Source organism: Microtus oregoni, unplaced genomic scaffold (genome assembly GCF_018167655.1).
Source record: "Microtus oregoni isolate MIOR12 unplaced genomic scaffold, Mior012 000004F_ref0000308, whole genome shotgun sequence".
Classification (NCBI taxonomy): domain Eukaryota; kingdom Metazoa; phylum Chordata; class Mammalia; order Rodentia; family Cricetidae; genus Microtus; species Microtus oregoni.
In genome coordinates, this window is record NW_024543063.1 from 5,287,317 (window position 1) to 5,312,886 (window position 25,570).

Genomic DNA, 25,570 nt, shown 5'->3' on the forward strand with positions numbered 1-25,570 from the left:
GCGAAGGAGGCCTCCTCTTCTATAGACTTGACAGGCTGAAGACTACACCTGTAGGGTACCATGGACCAGCATAGTGTGCCAACTCGTACTCTAGCCACAGTTGCTGAAGCTAACCAAATTTTACTTCTTGGCAACTGGAACTGAATCCTGGTTCTCTACCCACTGTTATTAAGAGAACTTAACACTTCCTTCTACTGGAGCTTTGCAACCTGCTCCCTCCTGCCTTCAAGAAATCACACAGATAATGAGTAACTCAGGGACACTAACACTTGAACAGAACCAACTCCACACTTGCCCTACCCTACAATGACTACTGGGTGCTCTTGAGGCACAAGAGGTCACACCAGCTCCACTTTGCTCCTTGCATTTCACCACCTTTCCCTACTTTAAAATACGCAAACACACACACACACACACACACACACACACACAAATCGTAAAAACAGGTCCAGAGGGCTGAAAGAAGCAGCAGGAGCCCATTATGTCTCCCATCTGCATAGTGATTCTTCAAGGCAGAGTGGCACTTTATTTATTTATTTATTTATTATTTATTTTGAATTTTTTTGAGACAGGGTTTCTCTGTAGTTTTTGGTGCCTGTCCTGGAACTAGCTCTTGTAGACCAGGCTGGCCTCGAACTCACAAAGATCCGCCTGCCTCCCGAGTGCTGGGATTAAAGGCATGCGCCACCACCTCCCGGCCAGAGTGGTACTTTATATACCATATCCCAGTTCCTGCCTTGGGATCAGATACTATGCAGAGATGCTTAAAGTTTCATTTAGAAAATTCAGTATCGGGGGGCTGGAGAGATGGCTCAGCGGTTAAGAGCATTGCCTACTCTTCCAAAGGTTCTGAGTTCAATTCCCAGCAACCACATGGTGGCTCAAAACCATCTGTAATGAGATCTGGTGCCCTCTTCTGGCTTGCAGACATACACACAGACATAATATTGTATACATAATAAATAAATAAATATTAAAAAAAAAAGAAAATTCAGTATCAAGCTGGATGACCTGTAATCCCACCACTAAAAAGGTATAGGCAGAATGAACAGAAGCTTGCTATTCTTGGCTTCATAGTAAGAGATAAGCCAAGATAACCTTAAATAAAAACAAAAGAAAAAAAATATAAAATGCCAGGCAGTGTTGGTGCGTGTCTTTAATTCCAGCTCTCAGAACGAAGAGGCAGGAGGATCTTGGTGAGTTCAAGGACAGGCTGATCTACAAAGTGAGCTCCAGCACAGCTAGGACTACACAGAGAAACTTTGTTTTGAAAAAAAAAAAATATCAAGAAACAAAAAGACAACTCCAACCTTAAGCTACTGTGAAAGAATACATTACTTCCCCTTGCAAGAAGCAGTGTGCCAATAAGCAATCACCAGGGACTGTCTCAAACCTAAAGTCTCGCCCTACGTTCTCTACTCAGCAAGAGTCACAGCTCCAAAGTAATGAAGCTCCCAGGAGCTTCAAAGTAGACACAGTGAAGGAAGAATTTCCCAGAGAGCAGGAGACTACTTCCTTTGACTGTTAATGTACTTTGGCAGGCAATTCTGAACAGAATGAGATGAATCTGCAGCACCAAGATTTAGATGAAGTACAAAGAATGTGGTAAGGTTTTTCATTATGGTGCCAGCAAAAGCACGCTAAAATGATTCATCTTCAAATTCTCCTTTCTGAGTACTTAATGTAAAACAAGACGTTCTGCAGGATGAGTGGCAGCTGTGACGGTAGTCAGCGCAAGCCAGGATTAGGACTCAGAAACTTTACCAAGTATTCCAGTACCTAGCTGGCAAAGCCTCTTCTAATCTGCTTTCACCACTGCCCAAAAATATACTAGATCTAGCAATCAATTCCAAGATCATGAAAATACTTTTATGATTTTTGGTTTTAACTTTGAACTTATCTTTTGTATTACTTTTCTATTGCTGTGTTAAACACTGTAGCCAAGGTATCTTACGGAGGAATCTATTTGACTCACCACTATCATAGCAGGGAATATGGCAGAAGGCAGGCTTAAGACATCTTAAACCACAAGCAGAAAGCAAATTGAATGGCGAGAAGCTGTGAACCCTCAAAGTCCACCCCAAGTGAAATACTTCCTCCAGCAAGGCCACACCTCCTAAGCCTCCCCCCACAATGTCAAACAACTTGGGACCTAGAATTAAAACGACTGAACCTGCACAAGGCATTTTCTTTCAAATCACATTTCACTCCCATGTTTCATAGGCTCATGGTCGTATCATAAAGCAAAATGTGTTTAGTTCAACTTCAAGAGTCTCTTCTGAGACTCGGCAGTCTCTTCATTGTAAGCCCCCTATAAAATCAAAAAACAAACTACATACTTCCAACATACAATGGCAGAGAGTATACATTTCCATTCCAAAAGGGAGGAATCCGGCTACAGCAGGCTAACACCAGACAAAGTAAGACTGAAACCCAGCAGGGCAAACCCCAAATCCTATAGCTCCACAGTTGATGTTAGAGGGTTCAGACGGGTTTGCCTTGTAGGCTTTGCTGCCTACCTCTTTCTGAGCTAGTTCCAATCTCTGTGTGCAGCAATCCTCGGTAGAAATCCCATGGCTCTGACATCTTCAACATCTCAGCTCAGGATTCATTTCCACAGCTTCTTGCAATGGCCTCTTAGGGGCTCCATGCAAGGCCTCCTTTGCCACACACCTGGCTTCAGCAGCTCTCTGAAACCACGGAAGAAGATTCTACAACCCCTTTAAATAGCCTTGCATCCTTCACGACTCTAAAGCCAGCACCCTATGGACGTCACTGCCAAGTTTGGCTACCAACTTGATTGTTCTTTTCTAGGAGCAGAAAATTGCTTAGGTTTTCCTTTCACAAGGAAGCTTGGTTGGGCCATGAAATGTGGTAGTTTGAATGAGATGTCCCTCATAGTCTCAGTCATTTTAATACTTGTTCCCAGTTGATGGCACTGTTTGGGCGGGGGATAGTAGGTATGGTCTAGCTAAAGGAAGTACATCATTGGGGTGGCTTTGAGCTTTCAAAGCCTTGCATCATTCCCAGGTCATTCTTTCTCTGCTTCCTGCTTGATGTTTGAGACGTGAGCTATTCCTGCCACTGTGCCTGCCTGCTGCCTTGCTTCCCTGATGTGATGGTGAGACTCTTATTTATCCTCTGGAAACAGAGCTCAAATAACCTCTTCCTGTAATGAATTCCACAGCAATAGAAAACAGACTGACACCTCTGAAGTACAAAGACAAAAAGATGTAACTATAACATGCCAGTCAACTTACATGAACAAAGTAATTATAGCTATAAAGACAAATGAAAGAAACCTGGTATTGAATGAACTTCTGCTTCTGGCTTGAATTAATATTCATTCATAAGGTCAGGCAGTGATAGCACATGACTTTAATTCTAGCACTAGAGAGGCAGAGGCAGGTAGATCTTTGAGTTCAAAACCAGCTTGGTCTACAGAGTGAGTTCCAAATGGCTAAGCTACACAGAGAACCCCTATCCCAAACCCCCCAAATAAATAGTCATTCACAAATTCCAGCTCTACTGGGGAGAACACTAATAGTAATCTTCATTGCCAGAGATCACTATACATAAAATGTTTTCTAGCATAAAACACTGTAACATATTGCTTCTTCCAGCAAGACTTGGTGGTAAATGTCTACCTCACGCCAGACACTGCTTTAAGCACTGGGGACAGAAGGGATAATGTCTGCCCTTGGGAAGCTTACATTCCAGTGGAAAAGAGGACAGTGAAGGTGACCACAACAATAGGAAGAAGGAGGGGGGGGTGCATTTTAGAGAGGATTCTGGGTGAGGGCAAGACATAAGAAAGAGATGAGGTAGAGAGCAAGTGAGGGTTTAGAGCTAAACATGATTGCTGAAAAACATAAAGCAAGGGAAAAAAATCTATGCTACATAAAGATACACATGGGCCGGTCGGTGGTGGCGCACGCCTTTAATCCCAGCACTCGGGAGGCAAAGGCAGGCGGATCTCTGTGAGTTCAAGGCCAGCCTGGTCTACAGAGCGAGTTCCAGGACAGGCTCCAAAGCCACAGAGAAACCCTGTCTCGAAAAACAAACAAACAAACAAAAAAAAAAGATACACATGGAACTGAAAAACAGAATGCTGCTTTATTTTTTTAAATTCCCCCAAACTTACCAGTTAAATGCCATACTATTTTGGACACTTAACATGCCTTGAATACATTAATTTTTATTGCATTTATTTACTTATTTACTTACTTATCTTAGTGTGTTGAGGGTTTAGTGTTAGTATGTCCAAATGCACATAGAGATGTGAATGTGGGGGGCTGGAGAGATGGCTCAGAGGTTAAGGACACTGACTGCTCTTCCAGAGGTCCTGAGTTCAATTCCAACAACCACACAGTGGCTCACAACCATCTACAATGAGATATGGTGCCCTCTTCTGACATGGAAGCAGAACACTGTATTGTATATGTAATAAATAAATTTTTTTTTGTTTGTTTTTTTTTGTTTTTCGAGACAGGGTTTCTCTGTGGCTTTGGAGCTTGTCCTGGAACTAGCTCTTGTAGACCAGGCTGGTCTCGAACTCACAGAGATCCGCCTGCCTCTGCCTCCCGAGTGCTGGGATTAAAGGCATGCGCCACCATCGCCCGGCAATAAAATCTTAAAAAAAAAAAAAAAAAAGAAATGTGAATGTGGAAGTCAGATCAACTTGTAGGAATTTCCCTCTACAATATGAACTCCAGGGATTGAACTCAGGTTGTCAGCAAGTGCCTTTACCCAATGAGCTATTTCACTGGCCCTCTCTGTATACCTTTTCAGGGACCACTAGAATGTCTAGGCAAGCACTCTTATTCCTGAGCCACAACTCAGCTCAGATGCTATTTATAACAATGGTACTGAATGGCCTGAGAATTCTCAAAGAGAATGCAGCTGGGAGCTGTGTGTTAAGGAAGGGGAAAAACCCATTGTGTGTCCATTAGGTGAGACAGTGGTCCACTGAGTTCCATCACAAGCATCACAGCAGTTGAGTTCTCGGAAGGGGTGAAGAAAAGAGCATGAGTGTTTCTTCAGTCAGAAGACACTGCTGGCAAACAGCTCACACCACGATTCTAGTACAGAGAAGGGAAATGCCATCTATTTTTAGGGTTATTTGGAAAGAGTCTCCAAGGGGGGGAAATCTGTTCTTAAAATCTACCCTTTTCTCACAGTTGTTAACCTCACAGTGAAATTACAAATTACTAGAAGAACCAGGGATGAAGTATGAATGAGACTCTAAATCTCATGTATGAAACTGTGATACATCACGGTAAATCACATGTAAGGCTTTGCATGATCACCACATAGCCTAGACATTAGCAGGATAAACAACCATTCCAAACAACCTTTGCCTCAACAAAACGCTACAATTCAAACAGAAGACACATCTCTCATATGACTGGGAAATTCCACTCAGATAGAAATGAAGGGAACAATATATGAATTTAAAAAGTTTTCACACAAATAAAATTCAACTGCGGTAAGAAAATCAGAAAAAAACAGTGATGGGGAGGGAGGGAGGCAGAGGGGACTCAGGATGCAGTAATGCTTCTCATCTTAGGGTTATGGAGGTGACACAGTAAACTCAGGTCAGCACATTTTACTATCGTTTTATTCCTAGGTAAAACTCATTTTTAAAAGGTAAAAGCTAAGCAGCGTGTAGCGATGCACTTTCAATCCCAGTACTCAGGAGGCAGAGGACAGCCAGAACTACATAGCAAGACCCTGACTCAACCAAACAAAACATAAAAGGTAAGACAAGAATGGTGGCTCATGTCTACAATCCTAACTCAAGAGGCTGAGGCAGCGAGTTCTGTATAGTAAGCCCCTGGCCAGTCCGGGCTACATGCAAATTCTGTCTTAAACAATCGCAAAAATAAGGGAAATAAATCCCAGTTATTTTTAAGTTTATGGCCCTGTTAGTCTAAAGTCTCCAACACCATGTTTTGAGGGCTGAAGCAAATTCCATGGCCCAAATGTTGGGAGCTGGGCCAGTGTCTGGGTCCTTGATTTGCTCCATTGGACTTGTGCTCACTTACTAGTACTATTCTGTCTCACCATTAAATTACTTTTATTTTTATTCTCTGGAAATGTATCTATTCCTAAGCATGAAGGGCCATTACAACATAAAATTACAGAAAGCGAGGACAGATGTTGGAAATAGTGTAGTCCTCCATCATCGAAGGCCTAATCTCATGCAGGATTCAGTTGTTACATCTAGTTGTAAGACTGTGGCCTGCAAATTAGCCAGCTTTAGAGTCACGCCTTCATACGTAGGCACAGAGCTATAACTTCCTCGTTTGGCATCTCTACTTCTTTTCAGCATTAAGAGGAGCATGACTGTAATCCGCTCCCCCCATCACAATTCTAGGCACATTTTTAGAATGGGCAGATCTCGGCCATAGCCATATCCAATCAAGAGCAAAGCTCTCTGTTCTTGATTCTGGTTTTCACAATCAGAGCCTACATTCAGTTACCAGACAGAGAGCATGCTAAACAAACAGTTCAATGTATTCCCAGGCACCAAAATAAAAGTTTTATCACCTGCTGGAATGGTGAATACAGAACCTACAATAGGATAAAGGCGTGGTCATGTTATCTCAGTAATCACATTCAGAGGACTTAGAAATAAACAAACAGGCAAACAAGGAGAAGAGGGGAGAAACACTCAGAAAACACAACCAAATGACACTAACCAGTCTGGAAAAAAAACCAAACTTCTGTGAGTACTTAGTAAACAACATTTTTCATGGTGACTCTGGGATGAGAGAAGGCATTTGTGTATTCAGTGCCCCATAACACATAACACAGATGTTTCAGAATGGGCAGGGACTTCACCATCACACCCACTCAAAGATACCAGGCATGCAAAGCATCCCACATCTAAATATGGCGTAAGCAACTAATATCACACCCAAGTTACAAGTATGTCCCAGAGCATTTTGTAAAACCTTCACATAGGTTTAAAAGTAGGGTTTTTTTGGTAGCCCAAATGGCCTTAGCCTCTTTAGTGCTAAGCGTGCACCACTGCAGCTAGATGTACATGGAATTACAAATTAGCAAAAACATTTTGAAACAGGATACTTATTATAAACATTCTCCTTGCAGAGACAAGCCCATGGTTTATTCATGGACTCATTATCACATATCAAAATTCTGTACCTCTATATTTTAATTAGTTCATGACTCATTATTCTTAGTCCTCACTCATTTCCCCACCTCTCCCAAATAAGACAACACCTCTATTTCCACAACAAAACTCCCCATCTGTTTTCTTCTTTTTCTGTGCGCCTCAGCTCAAGTAACAATATGAACTTTAAGTTGGCAAACGAGGACTAATTGCCCCAGCTCTGGACACCTACTCGCCAGCAAACCCCAAAGGTCAGCTCACTCTAGCCTTAACAAGTGTCACCCTATTTTGTCAGCATGACTTGAACACAAATCACCCCACTGTCCTTCTCCCCTTTCTCTGCACCATAATTCTTTGCTGATAGTGTCATTGGTATAATGTCCTCCTCTGGGCACTTCACCACTTTCACTTCAGACAGCAAGTGCTGAGGGACACAGCTGATGCAGCTCCCACTCCAGTGGTTCCTTACGAATACCTATGGTTTGCTTTTCTTGGACAAACCCTGAGAATTGATTCCCTGACTCTTCCTACCCCACCTATTGGGAAATAGCACGAACTGGTTGCATGGTTGGCTCCAGGAGGCCAACATCGGTTGGTGATCAGCCACTCCTATTCCAGTATCTTCACTAAACAAGTCTGACCAAGGGGATATGCTGCTGCCTGGAGACTAGGCACTGACTCAGTCCTAAGGAGGACTGATGGTAATCTGTCTGCTAGAACCTGGGCCCAAGTGGTGTGCATCCATTTAATCCTGATATTGTCCTGTTTGACCCCCACTCTATAGATGGGGGCTGCAGATGAGCAGCTAAGCAATTTCATCCAGGCCAGGCTCTTCTGGAGCATTATCAGAGCCCACTCATGACTTCAAAGCCCACACTCAACAGTAGGCTGCAAGTAGCATTAGCTGTCTGGTTTTTATGAAGTCATCAGGACACTGCCTCACATTCACTTGCCATCTGGCTGCAAGACATAGGCCTTATCATAAAGAATGGGAGATCTAACTAAGTTTTTATATGCTACAGAAAAACAGACTTGGACAGACCTTTACACTTGCTGTTTGAAAATTACATTAACACTGAAGTATGCAGGAGAATTTATTACCTGGGCTTACAGTCAGCTGAAAGCAATGAAGCTTGTTTGGATCAGGAAAGTGTACTTTACATGTACCTGCAAAAGAAACAGCCATTAGGAAGATCTGGCACGAGCAGCTATCCACATGCTGAGCTTGGACATAGATGTCAGCAGTGTTGACTTACAAATGGGTCCTTACACTCAACTGTTTTGTTGTTGTTCCTCCCATTCTCATCTTACTAAATTCTAAACCAAGGTATTTATTTCAACTTTGAAATGGTCACTGAAGAGTTCTTTTTATTAACTAGAGAATTTTGATATTTACTCTGAAAGAAACTATCCTTCAAATGCATTAACGTCAAGTGGGTAAAGGTTAACTAAACATGGAAAAATCAGAAGAACCAGGTTAAGCGTCTATCCAACTTACTCTGTACCAAAGAGTCTCACATGCATGTCCATCAGAAGTCAAGTTAGAAAGGAGATGCCTTAGAGTTAGCTGCCACCCAGCATTTACCATAACATTGGAGGAAAAAAACAAAAACAAAAACAGAGATCCACCTGCCTCTGCCTCCTGAGTGCAGGATGCTCATCTTTAATTCTAGTACCTGGGCAGCAAAGGCAAGCAGACCTCTATGATTGCAAGGCCAAACAAAGTAGCCTAGCTTACATAGTGACACACTTTCTCAGAAAAGCAAAAAACCAAAAACTTCACACCCTAACTGGTAACTCAGTTTGCTCTGTGGAACGAAGCTTCACTGAGCTCAGTAGCAATGTTCTGGGTCTACTGGCTACCACACTGAGAAGAGACATCACAGTCAAGGGAAGTTGTCTATTGCACTGTCTGCCTCCTTCACAAAGGATACAGGAGGACTGCTATCACTTATGAAACGCCGTTCAGATCTGTAAACAATACTTAGGAAATCTCTTCCTATGTTCATGTAACTCAGAAGATACACGTATAAATTCCTTTGTGTATCTACTAAGGTTATTGCTTATAGAAGTCCCACTTGTTCAGTTCTACATTGATAAAATTTAACAAAAATAGGATGATTAAAATACAGTGAGAAATAACCTTAAAAACCGGCTAGTTTTGTTTTGTTTTTGTTTGTTTGTTTTTTTTTTTGTTTTTGCTTTTTCAAGACAGGGTTTCTCTGTGGCTTTGGAGCCTGTCCTGGAAAACCAGCTAGTTATTGTTATTGACTGGGACACATGACAAGAAGGTTCTGATGGGTCCAGTGACTGGTATGAGATCACAGGCTATTCATGAAAACAAGGTTAGCCTCAAAGTAGCAATGAGTTCACACTCATTTTGCTATTTACTAAGCATGCCATACATAAAACACTGAGATAAAACACACAGAGCAATTTAAGACCAAGATATACTTTCTTTTTTACAGTGGTGGTGGTGTTGGGGGCTCAGTCTACATGTTAAGAAGCAGTTTCAGAAACACACTACCACATTCTTTACTTTATTTTTACTTTATTTCTAAATAAAGTAAAAAAAAAAAAAGATGGCTTTTCCAGAGGTCCCAGGTTCAATTCCCAGCACCCATACAGCAATTCACAACTGTTTGTAACCCCAGTTCCAGGGGTTGACACTCTCACAAAGACAGGTGAGACACCAATGCACATAAAATGAAAATAAATCTTAAAAAAGTAAGTTTTTTTTAAAAAAAGAAAATAAAAAGACTCAAAGATTTTCTGCAAAAATCACACTTAGAACTATATATACTGAAAACAGGCTTCATTCCCTTATCTTTTCAAAATTGTTTTTTTTAGGTTAGCTAACAAAATATTGGGTTTCACCATGGCATCTTCACGCATCCTTACTCATCACACCCAATCATTCCCCTTCTCCACTAACTTTCCCTCTATTCCCCTGGCAAGCTGCTTTTCTATTCCTCGAGTTACTGCCAGTTTCCCGTTCCAAAGAATAAATATATTACCTTTTCCATGTTAGTCTCTTCCTGTCTTATGATCCCCCTTCCTAGTTTTAGAGCTAGCTTCCCCATACAGATACATCTACGTATCATTTTACATAGATTCTGCATATGAGAAAAAAACAAGGAGGGGCTGGAGAGATGGCTCAGAGGTTAAGAGCATTGGCTGCTCTTCCAGAGGTCCTGAGTTCAATTCCCAGCAACCACATGGTGGCTCACAACCATCTGTACTGAGATCTGGCGCCCTTCTGGCATGCGGGCATACATCGAGGCAGAATGTCATATACATAATTAATAAATAAATCTTTAAAAAAAAAAAGGAGCTTATCTGAGCCACACTTATTTCTCTTACCATAAAGACCTCCAGCTGCATTCCTTTTCCTGCAAACGCCAGGATTTCATTTCTCTTTACAGCTACATAAAATTCTATTGTATGGTGCTGGGCGGTGGTGGTGCATGCACCCCTTTAATCCCAGCACTCGGGAGGCAGAGGCAGGTGGATCTCTGTGAGTTCGAGGCCAGCATGGTCTACAAGAGCTAGTTCCAGGACAGGCTCCAAAGCCACAGAGAAACCTTGTCTCGAAAAACAAAACCAAAACAAAACAAGCAAAAAAACCAACAAAATTCTATTGTGTATATGTGCATTTTCATTACTGAAGAGAGTCCTTTGAGTATACCTAAGACTGGTATAACTGGGTTATATGTAAGTTCTATTTTCTTTATTTTAGGGGGGGGGGAGAATTCCATATTGACTTCTGTGATCACGCAAGGTTATTCCCATCAAGAATGAATAAGGATCATCTTTTCCTATATCCTCTGTAGGATGTCTTGTCATTTGTTTTCTTGACAACAGCCACTACAACTGGGTTGAGATTATAGCACTAAACTAATTTAATCTGTATTTCTCTGATGGCCAAGGATGATAAACACTTTTTCAAGAACTTACTGGTTATTTCTATTTCTTCTTTTGAGAACTGTCTAAAATTTGCTAATTCGTTTATTGATTGATCTAGGTTTTTGTTTAATTTTTACAGTTCTTTATATAGCCTGGATATTAATCCCCTGTCCAATGCATAGATGGTAGATTTTCTAAACCATCTAAAATTATTAGTGTGTGTATACATGATGCATGTGGGTGCACATTCATGGCACATATGTGTGAAGGTCAGCTGACAACTTACTTTATGGAGTGAGTTGGTTCTCTCCCTCTACCTTTACTGAGTTCCAGGGATCTAACTCAAGTCTCCAGACTTGCATGACAACTGCCTTCACCTTCTGAGCCATTTCATGGGCCCATGACAAAGAATTCTCTATATTCTGTAGACTGTCTCTTCTCAATGGTGATTGTTTCCTTTGCTATGGAGAAACTTCCTAATTTGATACAACCCCATGTTAACTGTTAGGATTATTTCCTGTGTTACTGGACTTCTTTCCAGAGAATCCTGTCTATGCTACCTTGAAGTGTTTTGTCTTTTTAAAATAGAAACAATCTTTAAGATACAAGTGAGAAGAAATGAAGGCTTAGTAAATACTTCAATCATTATTTGAGATTGGTGTTCTCCATTTGTTTTTAAGACCTGGCACCCTTTATCTTTTAACAAGAGTTTAAATGTTGAATCTCTGAAATGGATTAGCCTTCCAAAAATACAAAATAACACAAAACATACAAAATAATACAAAAAATACATAGTAAAAGAAGTTTTAAAAATTAATGAAACCACCAAAATCCAATAACAAAGCTTAAAGTTCAAGAAAAGTCAAGTTAAAAAAATATATAAAAGGCTTTTCAGGAGGGAAGGGTGAGGCAGGGAGGGGAGCAGAGCAAAATAATGTAGAGCTCAATAAGTATCAATAAAAAGAAAAAAATATATAGAGAAAAAGGCTTCATATATATAGATAGATAGATTTTGATATATACATGTGTGTGTTTACATATGGAGAGAGAGTGTGCAAAGCTTAAAACGCTAGAATTAGTTTTTGTTATGTGTGAGAGGACCTAAGGAGGTGTCTATTTCCAGAGAAGCCTCTATGCGCTTGTTCATACAGAGCTCTGAGTTCATTCTGCAGTTACTAATTACACTGCCACATAGAAAGCTATTCTTATGGCTCTGTAAATATTTTAGACAAGGTTTTAAACAGACAGCAAGGAATTAGTTTGTGGTGGCCTGTTTCTTCTTCAGGATGATGAGTGGAAGATTTGTGTTGTGGAAAGCACGGGGAAAGAGCAGAAAATGAAAGCAGCACGTCAAATAATGTGTGCTATCTGATGTTTAAGCCACAGAATGGGAAACAGACCACATCTTTTCCAAATCCTGCAAGACTCACATCAAACACAAGCTAGTTCTAAGTGGAAACTCTGTGCTCTCTAATGAAAACACACTGTGAGTCACAGACAGTGGAAAGACGGACTGGACTAGAATACAAAAACAAAATCACCATGTGGTACCTTTTCATAGGAATGTCCTAACCACAGGCAGGGAGGCAGGCACACAAGCTTATCACCTGGCTGCAGGGCTCTGCCCTCGTGCCTGTCTATCACGCCCATGCACATTTACTTTCCTAGGCATTTTTCTTACAGAGAGACAGGGTTTCTTTTTCTGTGTAGCACTGGCTGTCCTGAAACTCACTTGTAGTTCAGGTTGGCCCCAAACTCAAGAGATTCACCTGCCTCTGTCTCCTGCATGTGGGAATTAAAGGTGCATTAGTTAAAGCATATCCTTTTACTTTTCCCTTAGTGGTCAGAAATACTCCCTCCACCCCCACTCCCATGTCTGAGACTGAAACCAAAGCATTACAAATGCTAGGCAAGTATTCTGCTACTGAGCCATTCCCCAGCTTCAAAATCAACCTTTCAATACAATTCCCCGACAACACCTTCAGTTCTGAATGGAAGTAACTCTAAGGTCAACCCACAAAATTCCAAAATGTTTTAGACAGCATTCTACATGTGCTATTCAGAAGGACTAAAAAACCTCTTGTATTTTGAGACAGGGTCCCTCTGCATAGCCACAGCTATCCTGAAACTCACTTTGTTGACCTGTCTGGCCTTGAAATCACACATCTGCCTGCCTGTCTCCCAAGTGCTATGATTAAAGGCACGTGACACTACACCCAGCTAGAACCTCATTTTATTAGATATTGCAAAAAAAAAAAAATTCTTCTTGCCCAAAACTATAATTCATTTCCAACATATACAATATAGGCTTTCTGCTATTCAAAGTGATTAAAACAAATTTTTTCATGTCATCACTATATAGTACCAATTTGACCAGCATGCTATACTTACAGGGTAAATTAGCTTCAAGTTCTGCAACCTCTGTAGAAATAAAGAGACTGTGGTTAATAGTCTTCATATTATTCATTTTAAATTGGCATTTTTTTCTAGGATTACAGAAGTAAGCTAGATTAACTGAAACCTGGTCTAAAATTAATATTTGAAGCCTTTAGTTTTCATATATACAAGATAACATGCAGAACAGCAATAAATTAAGCAAAAAAAAAGACAATTCACTTTAATAAGAATAAAAATCATGTCACATCTACAAAGTAACTGCCTACAGGTAAGCAGTAACTACAGTGCTTTTAAAAAATTACTCCTCCCAAGTAACAGATCTGTTTTCAAACTGTGACTATTTCTCTTTTCAAATGTACCTTCCAGATACCCAATGATGGAAGTTACAGAATAATCCCACACTAGTACAGATTTACATATAATAAAGGGTTATTTATTTAGGGGAGACTCACAGATACCTGTCCTAGATCACAGTCCTCGGCATAAATGGGGAAAAGGAACCGAGTCTAGTAGTCACAAGGAATGAGCACATGCTTTACAGCTGCATTTATAGTATAAGAGACCACACCCAAGTGGGCTGGCATCTTAAAGGTTATTGGCCAAAGGAGTTCCCAATGCACCTCCCCGTTTTGTTTAAATAAGAGAGTTACAAACGCAATATAAAACTATGTACACTAGGAACAGATATCAAGTATAAAGTTAGAATTACAACCAGAATAAACAATATTAAGCAAGGAACATATCCTAATTTTTTAACAAACAATCTGTTCTAAGTAGTCTAAATTTTGTATTGGAAATGACTTGGCTAAATCATAAGAGGATAATAACTACAACTATCTAATCTTCAACCCCATCAAAGGCCTGAGAAGGAACATTACTTGAGTAGGCAGAAAGTGCAATTGAGCAGCTTCCAAAATGTGTAGTAAATGACTGCACAATCACCCAAAGTCTCATTTGCAATGTTTGGATAAGGCCTTGAGTAATTAACAGACCATTTTTAGAGGCAGAAAAATATTCAGAACTGTCTTACCCTCTCTTGGCTAGGTTTGGCAGTCTTTTTCCTTGTATCCTGCTGGGTCCAGTCTGGACATTGTGTACTTTGTCAGTGGTCAAGGCATGGGCAGTTCCTTGCCCAAAGGCCAGTTGTGCCAAAAAGAAAACAAACTCCAAGTGGAATGTCTTTGGTGCTTAGTTCTCTCTAGGGAATAGATTGGTGCTGCCAGGAGTAATTGTGTCTCACATCAACAGAATCCTAAGTTATTTAAATGCATGTTCCACAGATCTTTGAAGTGGTTGGAGGTTACCTATCTATGAATACAATCTCTATGTATCTAAAGGACCAAATTAGTCTGACTAAAGGTATAACAAACATGAATGACTACTGACCTATAATACTTAATACCTATCTAACTTAAAGATTAAGACTTCATATCAGAATATTAAACAATCTTTAAACAATTGTGCAGTAAATGAGGACAATGACCTCAAAATGTAAACAACGTATAAATATTTTGATCAGAGGTAGAAATATATATAGCAATATGATAAATACAACCTAAAAATTGTATCAATATAAAAAATGTCTTAAACAGAGGTAGAAACATGAATGCATAAAATCTAACAAAATAACTATGCATATCTGTACAAACATTGTAAACAGAAATAGGAGCATATTCAATATAACAAGTATAATTTGAACTTGTACCATCCCATTCAGTTTTATTTCTTTTTTGAGATCTCTGGGCCTACAAAATTTCCACCCCAGTCCCCAACCCTATACAATAATAAACCCCTAAATGGTGTCCTTAACCATGAGGACAAATTTTATTGGGAAAGAGTACATTATCTTCTAGAATTGCTTCTTGCTGTTATGGGGATGTTTTCTTTCTATGGGATCCTGTATAAGTAAATGATGGTTAAGTTTTTTTTTTAAATATTTATTTATTTATTTATGCAATATTCTTTCTGTGTGCATGCCTGAAGGCCAGAAGAGGGCACCATTACAGATGGTTGTGAGCCACCATGTGGCTGCTGGGAATTGAACTCAGGACCTTTGGAAGAGCAGGCAATGCTCTTAACCACTGAGCCATCTCTCCAGCCCCTGATGGTTAAGTTTTAAGTTTGCTGTTTTGTATAACTGCAAATGGTCTCTGAGTAGTCAATAGTGTTATTTGTTTTGAAGTTCTTATTTGGATTTCTGGCCAGAACATTGTAAAAAAGTTCACCATTTCCACAGCTGATACCCAAAGACCAGTCTCATGGTAGCACTATCAGCATCATGATGTCATATCAACCAGTTGGGGTCATTGTTGTGGGGCCCCATCTTCTCCTGGAAGCTTCAAAGATTACTGCAGGAAAATCTACTGTTCATTGCTAAAAACTTAAGCATTATTCATATAGACATATATTCAACAAAAGATACAAAATAGACAAAAAGGGCATGGAGAAAAATATTTCCTTTAAATCTATTTTCTTTCTGTCCCATACCAGATGGCTCCTGACTTGAGACGAAAATTCTGAAATTTTTTTTAACATGCTTAGAGAAGGATAGAGCCATCATCCAACTCTAAAGCAAGCTCTTTAGATGTATCTAAAGCATCTGTAGAGATGTATACATATCCAGATAATCAAATTTTACCATGCAGATAATACAGCATAGTAAGTCAGATTTCTCTTTGCTTACTGATTCTTTCTGGATAGCTATCTTTTCGTCTTTAGGCACCTAGATGTCCAAGGTCTCTCAACTCTTTGAAGAAATTTTCCAGCAAACACAAGAACAGAACCCTGCCCTAATCCTTATGAAGTTTTCTTACCGCCTGTATGATTGTCACCTCTGGTTTTGGGTGGCTGGGACAAACAAGCTGCTCTTTGCAACAATTTGGCACAAATGTGGTGGACATGTAAAACCTGAGAGGGCTTAAAAGGAATTCTAGACACAAAAATCAAAGTTTGACTACATTTCTTTCCCAGAGCTTGCTGCAGCTCCGTTAAGACAGGTTTTCGTGATTTAGCCATAACACCAACAAAAAAATAGCCGTGTAGTTTTAAAACGTGACTCCTGGGCCATGTTGCCAGCACAAACTCTGGCTATGGAGCCCTTTGAAAAGCATTTGTGGGCTTGGGTGTTCGTGTACCCACTCGGGGTCAGGAGAAAATTGGCTGAGACCGTGCTTGTGGCTTGGTGCTCTCTGCCTGGGTAGGTGGCAGGATCAGGTCTACTAGGTTTGCACTGGCAGGGGAGCACAGTGGATTCCCGCTTCCATACACAGAGATGTTTCCAGGCTGCACAGTGATCTGCATAGCAGATTTCGCTGTTACTCAGATAAAAATATGCTGCATGCTCCCTCTCAGAGTGCTGAGTGCAGCTCCTACCTGGCCGTAATGGTAGGTACCCCCACCATTTTAAAACTGGCGAGAGGCGGAGCCAGCAACCAGAGCTGCTGCAACCAAGCTGCTTATCATTTTAAAAGCTCTTCAAGACAGTAGAGAATTACAGAAAATGCAATAAAGACAGATTCAGACATAAAAGAACTCTACATGGGTCAGTGCTGGATAAATGTACATAGGCTTGGGAACAAGAAGAAAAAGAGTACAGACAGTTGGAAAAGTAAATCATTAAAAAAAGTCTTTATTGTCCGCTATGTTCAGCGAGTCCAGTTTTATCCCAGGCTTTTTCAGACCCAGGCCAGTTGGCCTTGGTGAGTTCCCGATAGAACATCCCCATTGTCTCAGTGTGTGGGTGCACCCCCTTGCGGTCCTGAGTTCCTTGCTCGTGCTCTCTCTCTTTCTGCTACTGATTTGGACCTTGAGATTTCTGTCCGGTGCTCCAATGTGGGTCTCTGTCTCTGTCTCCTTTCATCGCCTGATGAAGGTTAATATTCAGGAGGATGCCTATATGTTTTTCTTTGGGTTCTCCTTCTTATTTAGCTTCTCTAGGATCACTAATTATAGGCTCATTGTCCTTTATTTATGGCTAGAAACCAAATATGAGTGAGTACATCCCATGTTCCTCTTTTTGGGTCTGGCTTACCTCAGAGTACAGTCAGATTATAAGGAGTAAAGAAAAATAAGCCACATAAAGATGGACTATACACAGAGTCTGGATTGTGTATATTATAGTGTTTTCCTTGAATTTTTTGACTGTGAAGCAGCTAAGTACAGAGAGACATTTCATTGTATGGGCTGCTAAGCTAAAGCAGCATATACATTATAAAGGGATCATGACTTCCAAATTTGGGTCTCAGGATATGTTGCTTTGGAAAAGACATTCTTCTCTTGTTTCCATAGAAGATGAGAACCTGTGGACTGCCTCCAGATCAATATGGTTTCAATGAACAAGACTCCCTGAAAGGTTGCTGTGAACACCCCCACAAAGAAAATATGTTGCCCAACTGCTGACTGAGATGAACCTAGCATACAGGATACACCATGAAAGACCTGATTAACAGCATCCCCAAACAACAGGAAATAGTATGGACAGAACTATGCCCATATTCCCAAATATTGTTTATAATTGTTTACATTTAACAGGGGATAAGCTATCGAGATTTGAATTGGTATGAATCTTGTTTTATTGATACAAATTTAAGGTCAATCTTGTGATATATATATATATATATTTCTGCTCTTGATTAAGGTATTGTGACTATAGTTCATTTAAAAATGTAATGTATAATTAAGAAATATAAGTTAGTAGATAAACATCTATAATAGTCAAGCTTGTAGTCATGTTAGTTAGATTTTTCTAGATATGTAATTCAATTAGATAAATAGTCTTCAAATCTTTCAGATCCCTTCAGAATATGGCTTCTAAATGTTTTCATAACTTAGGACTTTTCATGACAATGAGACACGTCTGTTCCTGGCAGCACCAATTACTTCGAGAGGAGGATGGGCATAGGAGAGGCTCCTTAGCCATTTGGGCAAGAAACTGCTCTTGCCTGGACTGCTTCACTGGACATGTAGGACTTGCAAAGAAATGACTGCTGAACTTGCCTAAAGGTGAGATGGTCCTTTGGGGTTCCTGTTTCATGAGAGTCTGCAAGACATTCTGCAGGACACAAAAGAAAGTGACCGAATTGTCTTTGAAATTTCCTGCTTCATGGAAAGTCTGCTGGATACGATGGGCCTGTAGGCTGAAGATGGATGCCCCAATGGTGCTGAAGATAGATGCCCCAACAGTACAGAAGAACTTTGGGTGACTGTCCAGGTGGCGAGATGTCTCTATCATTTCTAGAGTTTTGGAAGTTGCTTACAATGCACTTAGTGTTTACTTAGGTAATATTTCTTTCTTCAGTCTTTAATGGAGTTAAAGAATAGTTATAGTTTTCCTTAGTTATGATAAAAGATAAAGTAAATAAAAATATTGTAACTGTAATTCTTGCTTGATACCTGTTTTGTTATATGTAATTTTGCTATATTAAAGTTAAAACCTTTTTTGTTTAAACAATAAAGAAGAGGTGATGTGGGAGTCCCCTCTGTGTGCTGTAAGTACCGTTAATGAATAAAGAAACTGCTTTGACCTGTTGATAGGGCAGAACTTAGGGTAGGTGGGGAAGACTGGACTGAATGCTGGGAGAAAGAAAGGCAGGATTAGGGAGAGATAGATGTGCTGAAACTTTCCTGGTAGGCCGGGACCTCGTGATTACACACAGATTAATGGAGATGGGTTAAATTAATATGTAAGAGTTAGCCAATAAGAAATTGGACCAAACAGTGATATAATTAATATAGTTTCTGTATTTCAGGGCTGAGTAGATGGGAGGCCAGGAACCAACAAGCGAACCTTTTACCCTCTGTCAAGAGGTTTTTCTTTCTCAAACCAAATCTTTAATGATTTTGATGGTATCCATAGCTTTTCTTCTCCTGTGGAAACAAGAGTGAAACTTGTTTCCCAATGAAGCACATCTCCTGTTTTCCATTGTGAGGTCAACATATTCTTGAAATACACCAGCTGATTTAATTCAGACATTTTTTTTTCCTATTATTGAATCTCTCTGCTGCCACAGTTCGTTTTTCATTAGCAATATGAAAACTCAAGGTTAATAAGGGATTATGCAATCTACTTCTGAGAATATTTTCCATCCCTTGCTGTTTGTTTAGCATATCTTTTATAGTTCAATTTGATCTTTCTATAACTGCCTGACCTGTAGCATTGTTAGTATACTTGTAATATGCTTTATATTATAATAGCAAAAAAAAAAACCTATTTCATTTTCTTAGATACATATGACGAACCATTGTCTGTCTTTATTTGTGTAGGTATACCCATGATGGCCATAACTTCTAATAAATGCATGATTACCCAAATCAGCCTTTTCTGAGCTCAAAGCAATCGCCCATTGAAAACCTGAATAAGTGTCAATGGTGTGATGTACATATTTTAATTTTCCAAATTCTGTAAAGTGGAACACATCCATCTGCCAGATCTCATTCCTTTGAGTACCCTTTGGGTTACTCCCTGCAGGTATGGTGTTTGGTTATAGAAAAAGCAAGTAGGACATCTCTTTATAATCTCCTTAGCTTCTTGCCATGTAATAGAAATCTCTTTCTTTAAACCTTTGCTAATGACATATTTCTTATAAAATTTTGAGGTCTTCAGCACACTTCCAATCAATAATCGATCAATTTATGCATTACCATGTGCTAGAGGACCTGGCAGACCTGTATGGGATCAGATGTGTGTTATGTATATGGGACAAAAATCTATTTCTGATTATGTCTCGAACCTGAATGAATAATGAAGTCAATTCTGTATCATCTGGAATAAATTCATCAGTTTCAATATACAAGATAACTCTTTTTTGCATATTGCAAATCAGTAACTCTATTGAGAGGTTCTTTAAAATCCCTTGGTTATGTACTATGAGAATAGCACATAAGTCTGCCTTTTGGATAGAATTATAAATTTGTTCTACCTTACTTAATTTTTCTGATTTGTAACCTGCCTTTATGATTTATTTGCATCAGTATAAAATGTACAGGCTCCAGTTATTGGTGCATCACGTACAATTTGAGAAAGAATTTAAGTATTTCTCTTTATAAGGTTAATTCTATCACTTTGGGGATAATTGCTATTAATCCCCAGCCCCCAAAAATAGCACAAGCTCTTTGCCATGGTTCATTGTCTTCATCAGCAGTAAAAGGAACTATATAATCCCTGCTTGGTGACCAAGTCTCAATTTTCCTTTTATAGTTAATTCAGAGACTTTTTCCACATAAGTTTTTAATTTTTTACTTGGTTTATGCAGTAAAACAATCCAATCAAAAATATCTTCCCTCTGCATTAAAATTCCTGTAGGGGAAATTCTGGAAGGCAATATGATTATAACACAATTAAGATTTGGATTCATTCCATCTACATGTGCCTCCTGTAATTTCTCTACAACAACCATAAATTCCTTTTCTGCTTTAGCTGTTAATTCTCTGAAACTATTTAAGTCTTTTTCACCATCTAAGGTTTTGCTTAAGTGAACTATTAGATCAGATGTTATCCCAACAGTAAGTCGTAGACTGATTTCGTCTCCTAACAACGTTTGAAAGTCATTAAGAGTATGCAATTAGTCTCTCCCGATTTGTGCCTTTTGTGTTCTGATTTTCTGTAAACCTATTTTGTAACCTGGGTAAGTGACAGAATCTCCTCTTTGTATTTTTTTCAGGGCAATCTATAATCACCATTTAGGCAAAACTTTCTTTACTTCTTCAAACACTCTTTTTAAAGTATCTGCATCTGACTCAGATAACAAAATATCGTCCATGTAATGGTAAATTATAGACTTAGGAAATTGCTTGCATATTATTTCCAATGGCCGATTTACAAAGTATTGGCACAGGGTGCGATGACTGAACATTCCCTGTGGGAAGACAGTCCACCAGTATCTCCTAGTAGGCTGCATAGGCATTGTGAAAGCAAATTTTTCTATGTACTTTTCTTGTAAAAGTATAGTGAAGAAAAAAAAATCTTTTAAATCAATAACTACAAGAGGCTATCCTTTTGGTAATAGAGAAGGCAGAGGAATTCCAGATTGTAAAGGGCCCTTAGGTTGAATAACCTTCTTGACAGCTCTTAGATCTGTCACCATTCTTCATTTTCCAGATTTCATTTTAACAACAAACACAGGAGAATTCCAAGGGCTGGTTGATTCTATAATATGGTAAGCATCTAGTTGCTCCTGTACCAGCTGTTCTAAAGTTTGTCTTCCATTAAAGGCCATTGTTTAACCCACATGGGTTTCTCAGTTAACCATTTTAAAGGCAAGGCCAGTAGTACCTCTGAAGGTTTGCTAGTTGCTTTGTGTTCTTGTACAGCCTGAATGGTTGGTGACCTTTGTTTATAATATCTTATAATATCCTTCCCGGAAATATGAGTTTTGGGGACTGCAGGAATGTTAACCTGAGCATTCCATTGCTGCAATAGGTCATGACCCCATTAATTCACTGCTATATTAGCTTCATATGGCCTCAGCCTTCCTTTCTGTCCTTCTGGCCTTATGTATTTAACCCACCTCGTGCTTTTTTTTTTTTTCACTTGAGATAGGGTTCCAATTCCCAGGAATTAAATATCTGCCTCTCGAAGAGGCCAATCTGGATGCCAAGATTCTGGAGTAATGATACTCGTGTCTGCACCCATGCCTAGTAATCCTTCAATTACCATGTGTCACTTATACGCACTAGCAGCTTTGGTCTTTGATCATTTTATAGAAGTCTGCCAAAATATACGTTTCCTATTTCCTACTGGAGTTTTGATTTATCCTCCATGTCTATTCTATCATCTAGAACAGTATGTTTTTTTTCCAGTAGGCACTGGATTGTTTAATTTTCCTGGTGAGACATGTTCTCCACAGTGGCTGGGAATGATTGGACCTTGTTTGACATGGGGGCCTGCGAGAGGCCCCTAAAAGAATTTCCCAGTGGTATCAGGTGGTCTTGTCTGTCTCTTGTCAACCTACATTTATTAGCCTAATGTCAGTCTTTGCCACACTTCCTACATATACCAGAAGGCTGAGTCCTCCTATTCTTGCCATTCCTAGAGACATGATTCTAGAAATTCCTTGTCTACAGTCCCTTCATAGATATCCCATTCTACCACAATTAAAACATTTGGCATTTTGATGTCTCCTCATCATTACCACTGGAAATTGTTTCTCCTACCCAAGCTTCAGTACTATAGTCAAATAGTTCAACATTCATTGTATACAAGATCCATTCATCTATGGGTGCTGATAACCTTTAAAGGCCAAAGGATCGTCTTACATTCTAAGTTGGCATTTTCTTTTTTTTTAAATTTATTTATTTATTAAGGATTTCTGCCTCCTCCCCGCCACCGCCTCCCATTTCCCCCCCTCCCCCGATCAAGTCCCTCTCCCTCATCAACTCCAAGAGCAATCAGGGTTCCCTGACCTGTGGGAAGTCCAAGGACCGCCCACCTCCATCCAGGTTAAGTTGGCATTTTCAAAAGCCAAAGATTCAATTAGTACATGTCTAGCTCCAGGGTCTGTCATTCCTACTTGTACAACCTCAGTTAATCTTTGTAAGAAGTCACTAAAGGATTCTCTCTGGCCCTGTTTAACCCTAATATATGACTCAATCCTCTTTCTTAGTTACTGAATCCTGTATCAAGCATCTAAAGCTGCTGTGCTATATAGGGACAGGGTGCATTTGTCATAGTGAGCCTGTTCCTGAGGATCAGAGTAATGACCCTCACCAAGAATTTGATCTTGGGAAGTCTCAAATCTTTTTGCTTTCCTCTGTTGCTCTAAAAATTTTGCCTCTTCTCTCCAATAACACTTCCAAAGCAGCCGAGGTCCCTCTTCTAGGACCACTGAGATTAACTGAAGTTCATCATTTAGGGTAGCCTGAAGCCCACGTTTTTCACCATTTTCCAGACAAAAGATGAATGTAGTCAATAAGAAACTATTGCTTGTTTTATTTCTTTTAGATCACTCATATGTATTGGTTCCCATGCATATTCTTTGACTACCTTAGGGTACTTTGTGCCAGATGGTCTTTCTGAGGAAATTACTGAATATGCAGTTGAAACTCTATGTAAGTCATCCAGGGGTATCTTTTTACTACTGCCTTTTTTAGAGTCCAAATCTCCTGTCCAGTGTTCTGTTCTAATGTTCACTGAGGATTCCAAGGTATGAAACTTGTCCAATAAAGACAACGTCTCATCCTTGGACATAATTTTGATTGTGTGCATATTACCTTCCTGGAGAGATATCTTATACATTAATCTATCATAACTTTTCAGATTCTGATTATTAAATTCAACAGCACAAATCCTTTCAGATAATTTTGTCAAATTGATGTTATCCCTCTCCATAACATTGATCTTCTCAAATAGTTGTCCATTATTAGTCTGTAAAGACTGCTGTGTAAAGGATTTAGCGATTTTTTAAATAATCTGAGTTCTATATATTATCCCCACAATCCAGTAGCTATAGGGATTCTAAAACACTGGATGCCCCAGTCCTCAATTGATGGAGGAAGGTCATTGGTTAAATAAAAAGAAACTGTTTGGCCCTCATTGGTTAGAAGATAGGTGGGAGGAGTAAACAGAACAGAACGCTGGGAGGAAGAGGAAGTGAGCTCAGATTCCACAGCTCTCCTCTTGGGAGCAGATGCCTCAGAAGAGACGCCATGCCCCGCTCCCGGGCAGACACATGCAATGAAGCTCCGACCCAGGATGGACATAAGCTAGAATCTTCCCGGTAAGACCTGTGCTCACAGATTATTAGAGATGGGTTGATCCGGATATCAGAATTAGCCAGTAAAGGCTAGAGCTAAAGGGCCAAGCAGTGTTTAAATGAATACAATTTGTGTGTTGTTATTTCGGGGCATAAGCTAGCCAAGCTGCCAGGGTGCTGGGGATGCAGCCCCGCCGCTCTTATTACTACACTCAATCATTCCAGTACCATTAAAAATCCTAAGTAGGCCGGGCGGTGGTGGCGCACGCCTTTAATCCCAGCACTTGGGAGGCAGAGGCAGGCGGATCTCTGGGAGTTCGAGGCCAGCCTGGTCTACAAGAGCTAGTTCCAGGACAGGAACCAAAAGCTACGGAGAAACCCTGTCTCGAAAAATCAAAAAAAAAAAAAATCCTAAGTAGGCCCAGGTTCCTAAATTAGTGTTGTTCTCTAACTCTTGGTCTGTTTTATAACAAAAATATCTTATGCGTGGGTGGTTTGTAAACAGACACTTATTTTTCATAATTCTGAAAGCTGGCTGCCAAGACCAAAAGCAGCAGCAGATTCTGAATCAGGTGAGGGCTCAGGGCCCTCATAGATAGTATATTCTTGTTGTATGTGCAAATGGTAGGAAAGGATCTCCATTTGTAGCAACTCCACCTCCATGAATTACCTCCAAAAATAATTTTTCTCCTAATATCACCCAAATGTTTAGATTTGAATATATGAATCTTGAGGTCAAGTCATTCAGACTGCTTTTAGACTACTGCCCATAAAAAGATGATCTAATATCATTATACAAACTTAGTAAAAAGTTCTAATTTTACATGACATCAACAAATTTAAGGTTCTGCTTATTTCATCATGTTCAGTGTAACTCACCCAAGAAAGTAAGAGGGCTGAAGAGAGCCCCAAACACAGTCTCCTGACCATATCAGGAATTCTCTGTCCTACCTCTCAGAGCAGGCAAAGGAATAGAATCCTTGGGACATAGGATTTCAATAAAGACGCCTGGCACTTTGTCTAGGCCAGTGCAGAAGATAAAACACCCCTTCAAATCTGCACAGTGCTTTAACAAGGTAACAACACCTCTTTTGCTAGGTGGCTTAGCATTTCTGGGAGGCAACTAGCACCTTACGTAACTCAGTGGCTGCATAACTTCCTTCTGAGAAATTAAATTCTTTTCCTCTCTATGTAAGGATCAAACCAGAGTCCCCTGGAAGTATGATCATAACCAGATTACAAAATTCACAGTTACCACAATGGCCCCCATACCTCACACACTCACCTTCTCTTGCATTGGGCAGCTCACAACATTGAACTCTAGTTGTATCCTCCAGATCTGCTACCTTCACGTGGTGCATGTAAACACACTTGCAGGGCCCCCGCTGTATGTGAATATCTTGAGATATTGAGAACTTTTCTCCTCATGTGGCCTGTGACT

The 25,570-nt window shown here is 39.9% G+C and overlaps 1 protein-coding gene across 5 annotated transcripts in view; it reads right to left on the reverse strand.

Moving 5' to 3' along the window:
• Ube2f (ubiquitin conjugating enzyme E2 F (putative)) overlaps positions 1-25,570 on the reverse strand; it is a 56,198-nt gene that overhangs the window by 22,446 nt on the left and 8,182 nt on the right. For 4 of the 5 annotated variants that reach the window (XR_005974143.1, XM_041649718.1, XM_041649716.1 and 1 more), the window contains exons 3-4: positions 13,436-13,465; positions 8,240-8,305 (exon numbers count right to left, since the gene is read on the reverse strand). Coding sequence is in view for 4 of the 5 variants with exons in the window: in XM_041649718.1 (XP_041505652.1) it covers positions 8,240-8,305; positions 13,436-13,465 (96 nt within the window). In the remaining variant the exon portion in view is untranslated. Of the gene's footprint in view, positions 1-8,239; positions 8,306-13,435; positions 13,466-25,414; positions 25,565-25,570 lie in introns of those variants that run through there. The other variant, XM_041649719.1, reaches the window with a different exon arrangement.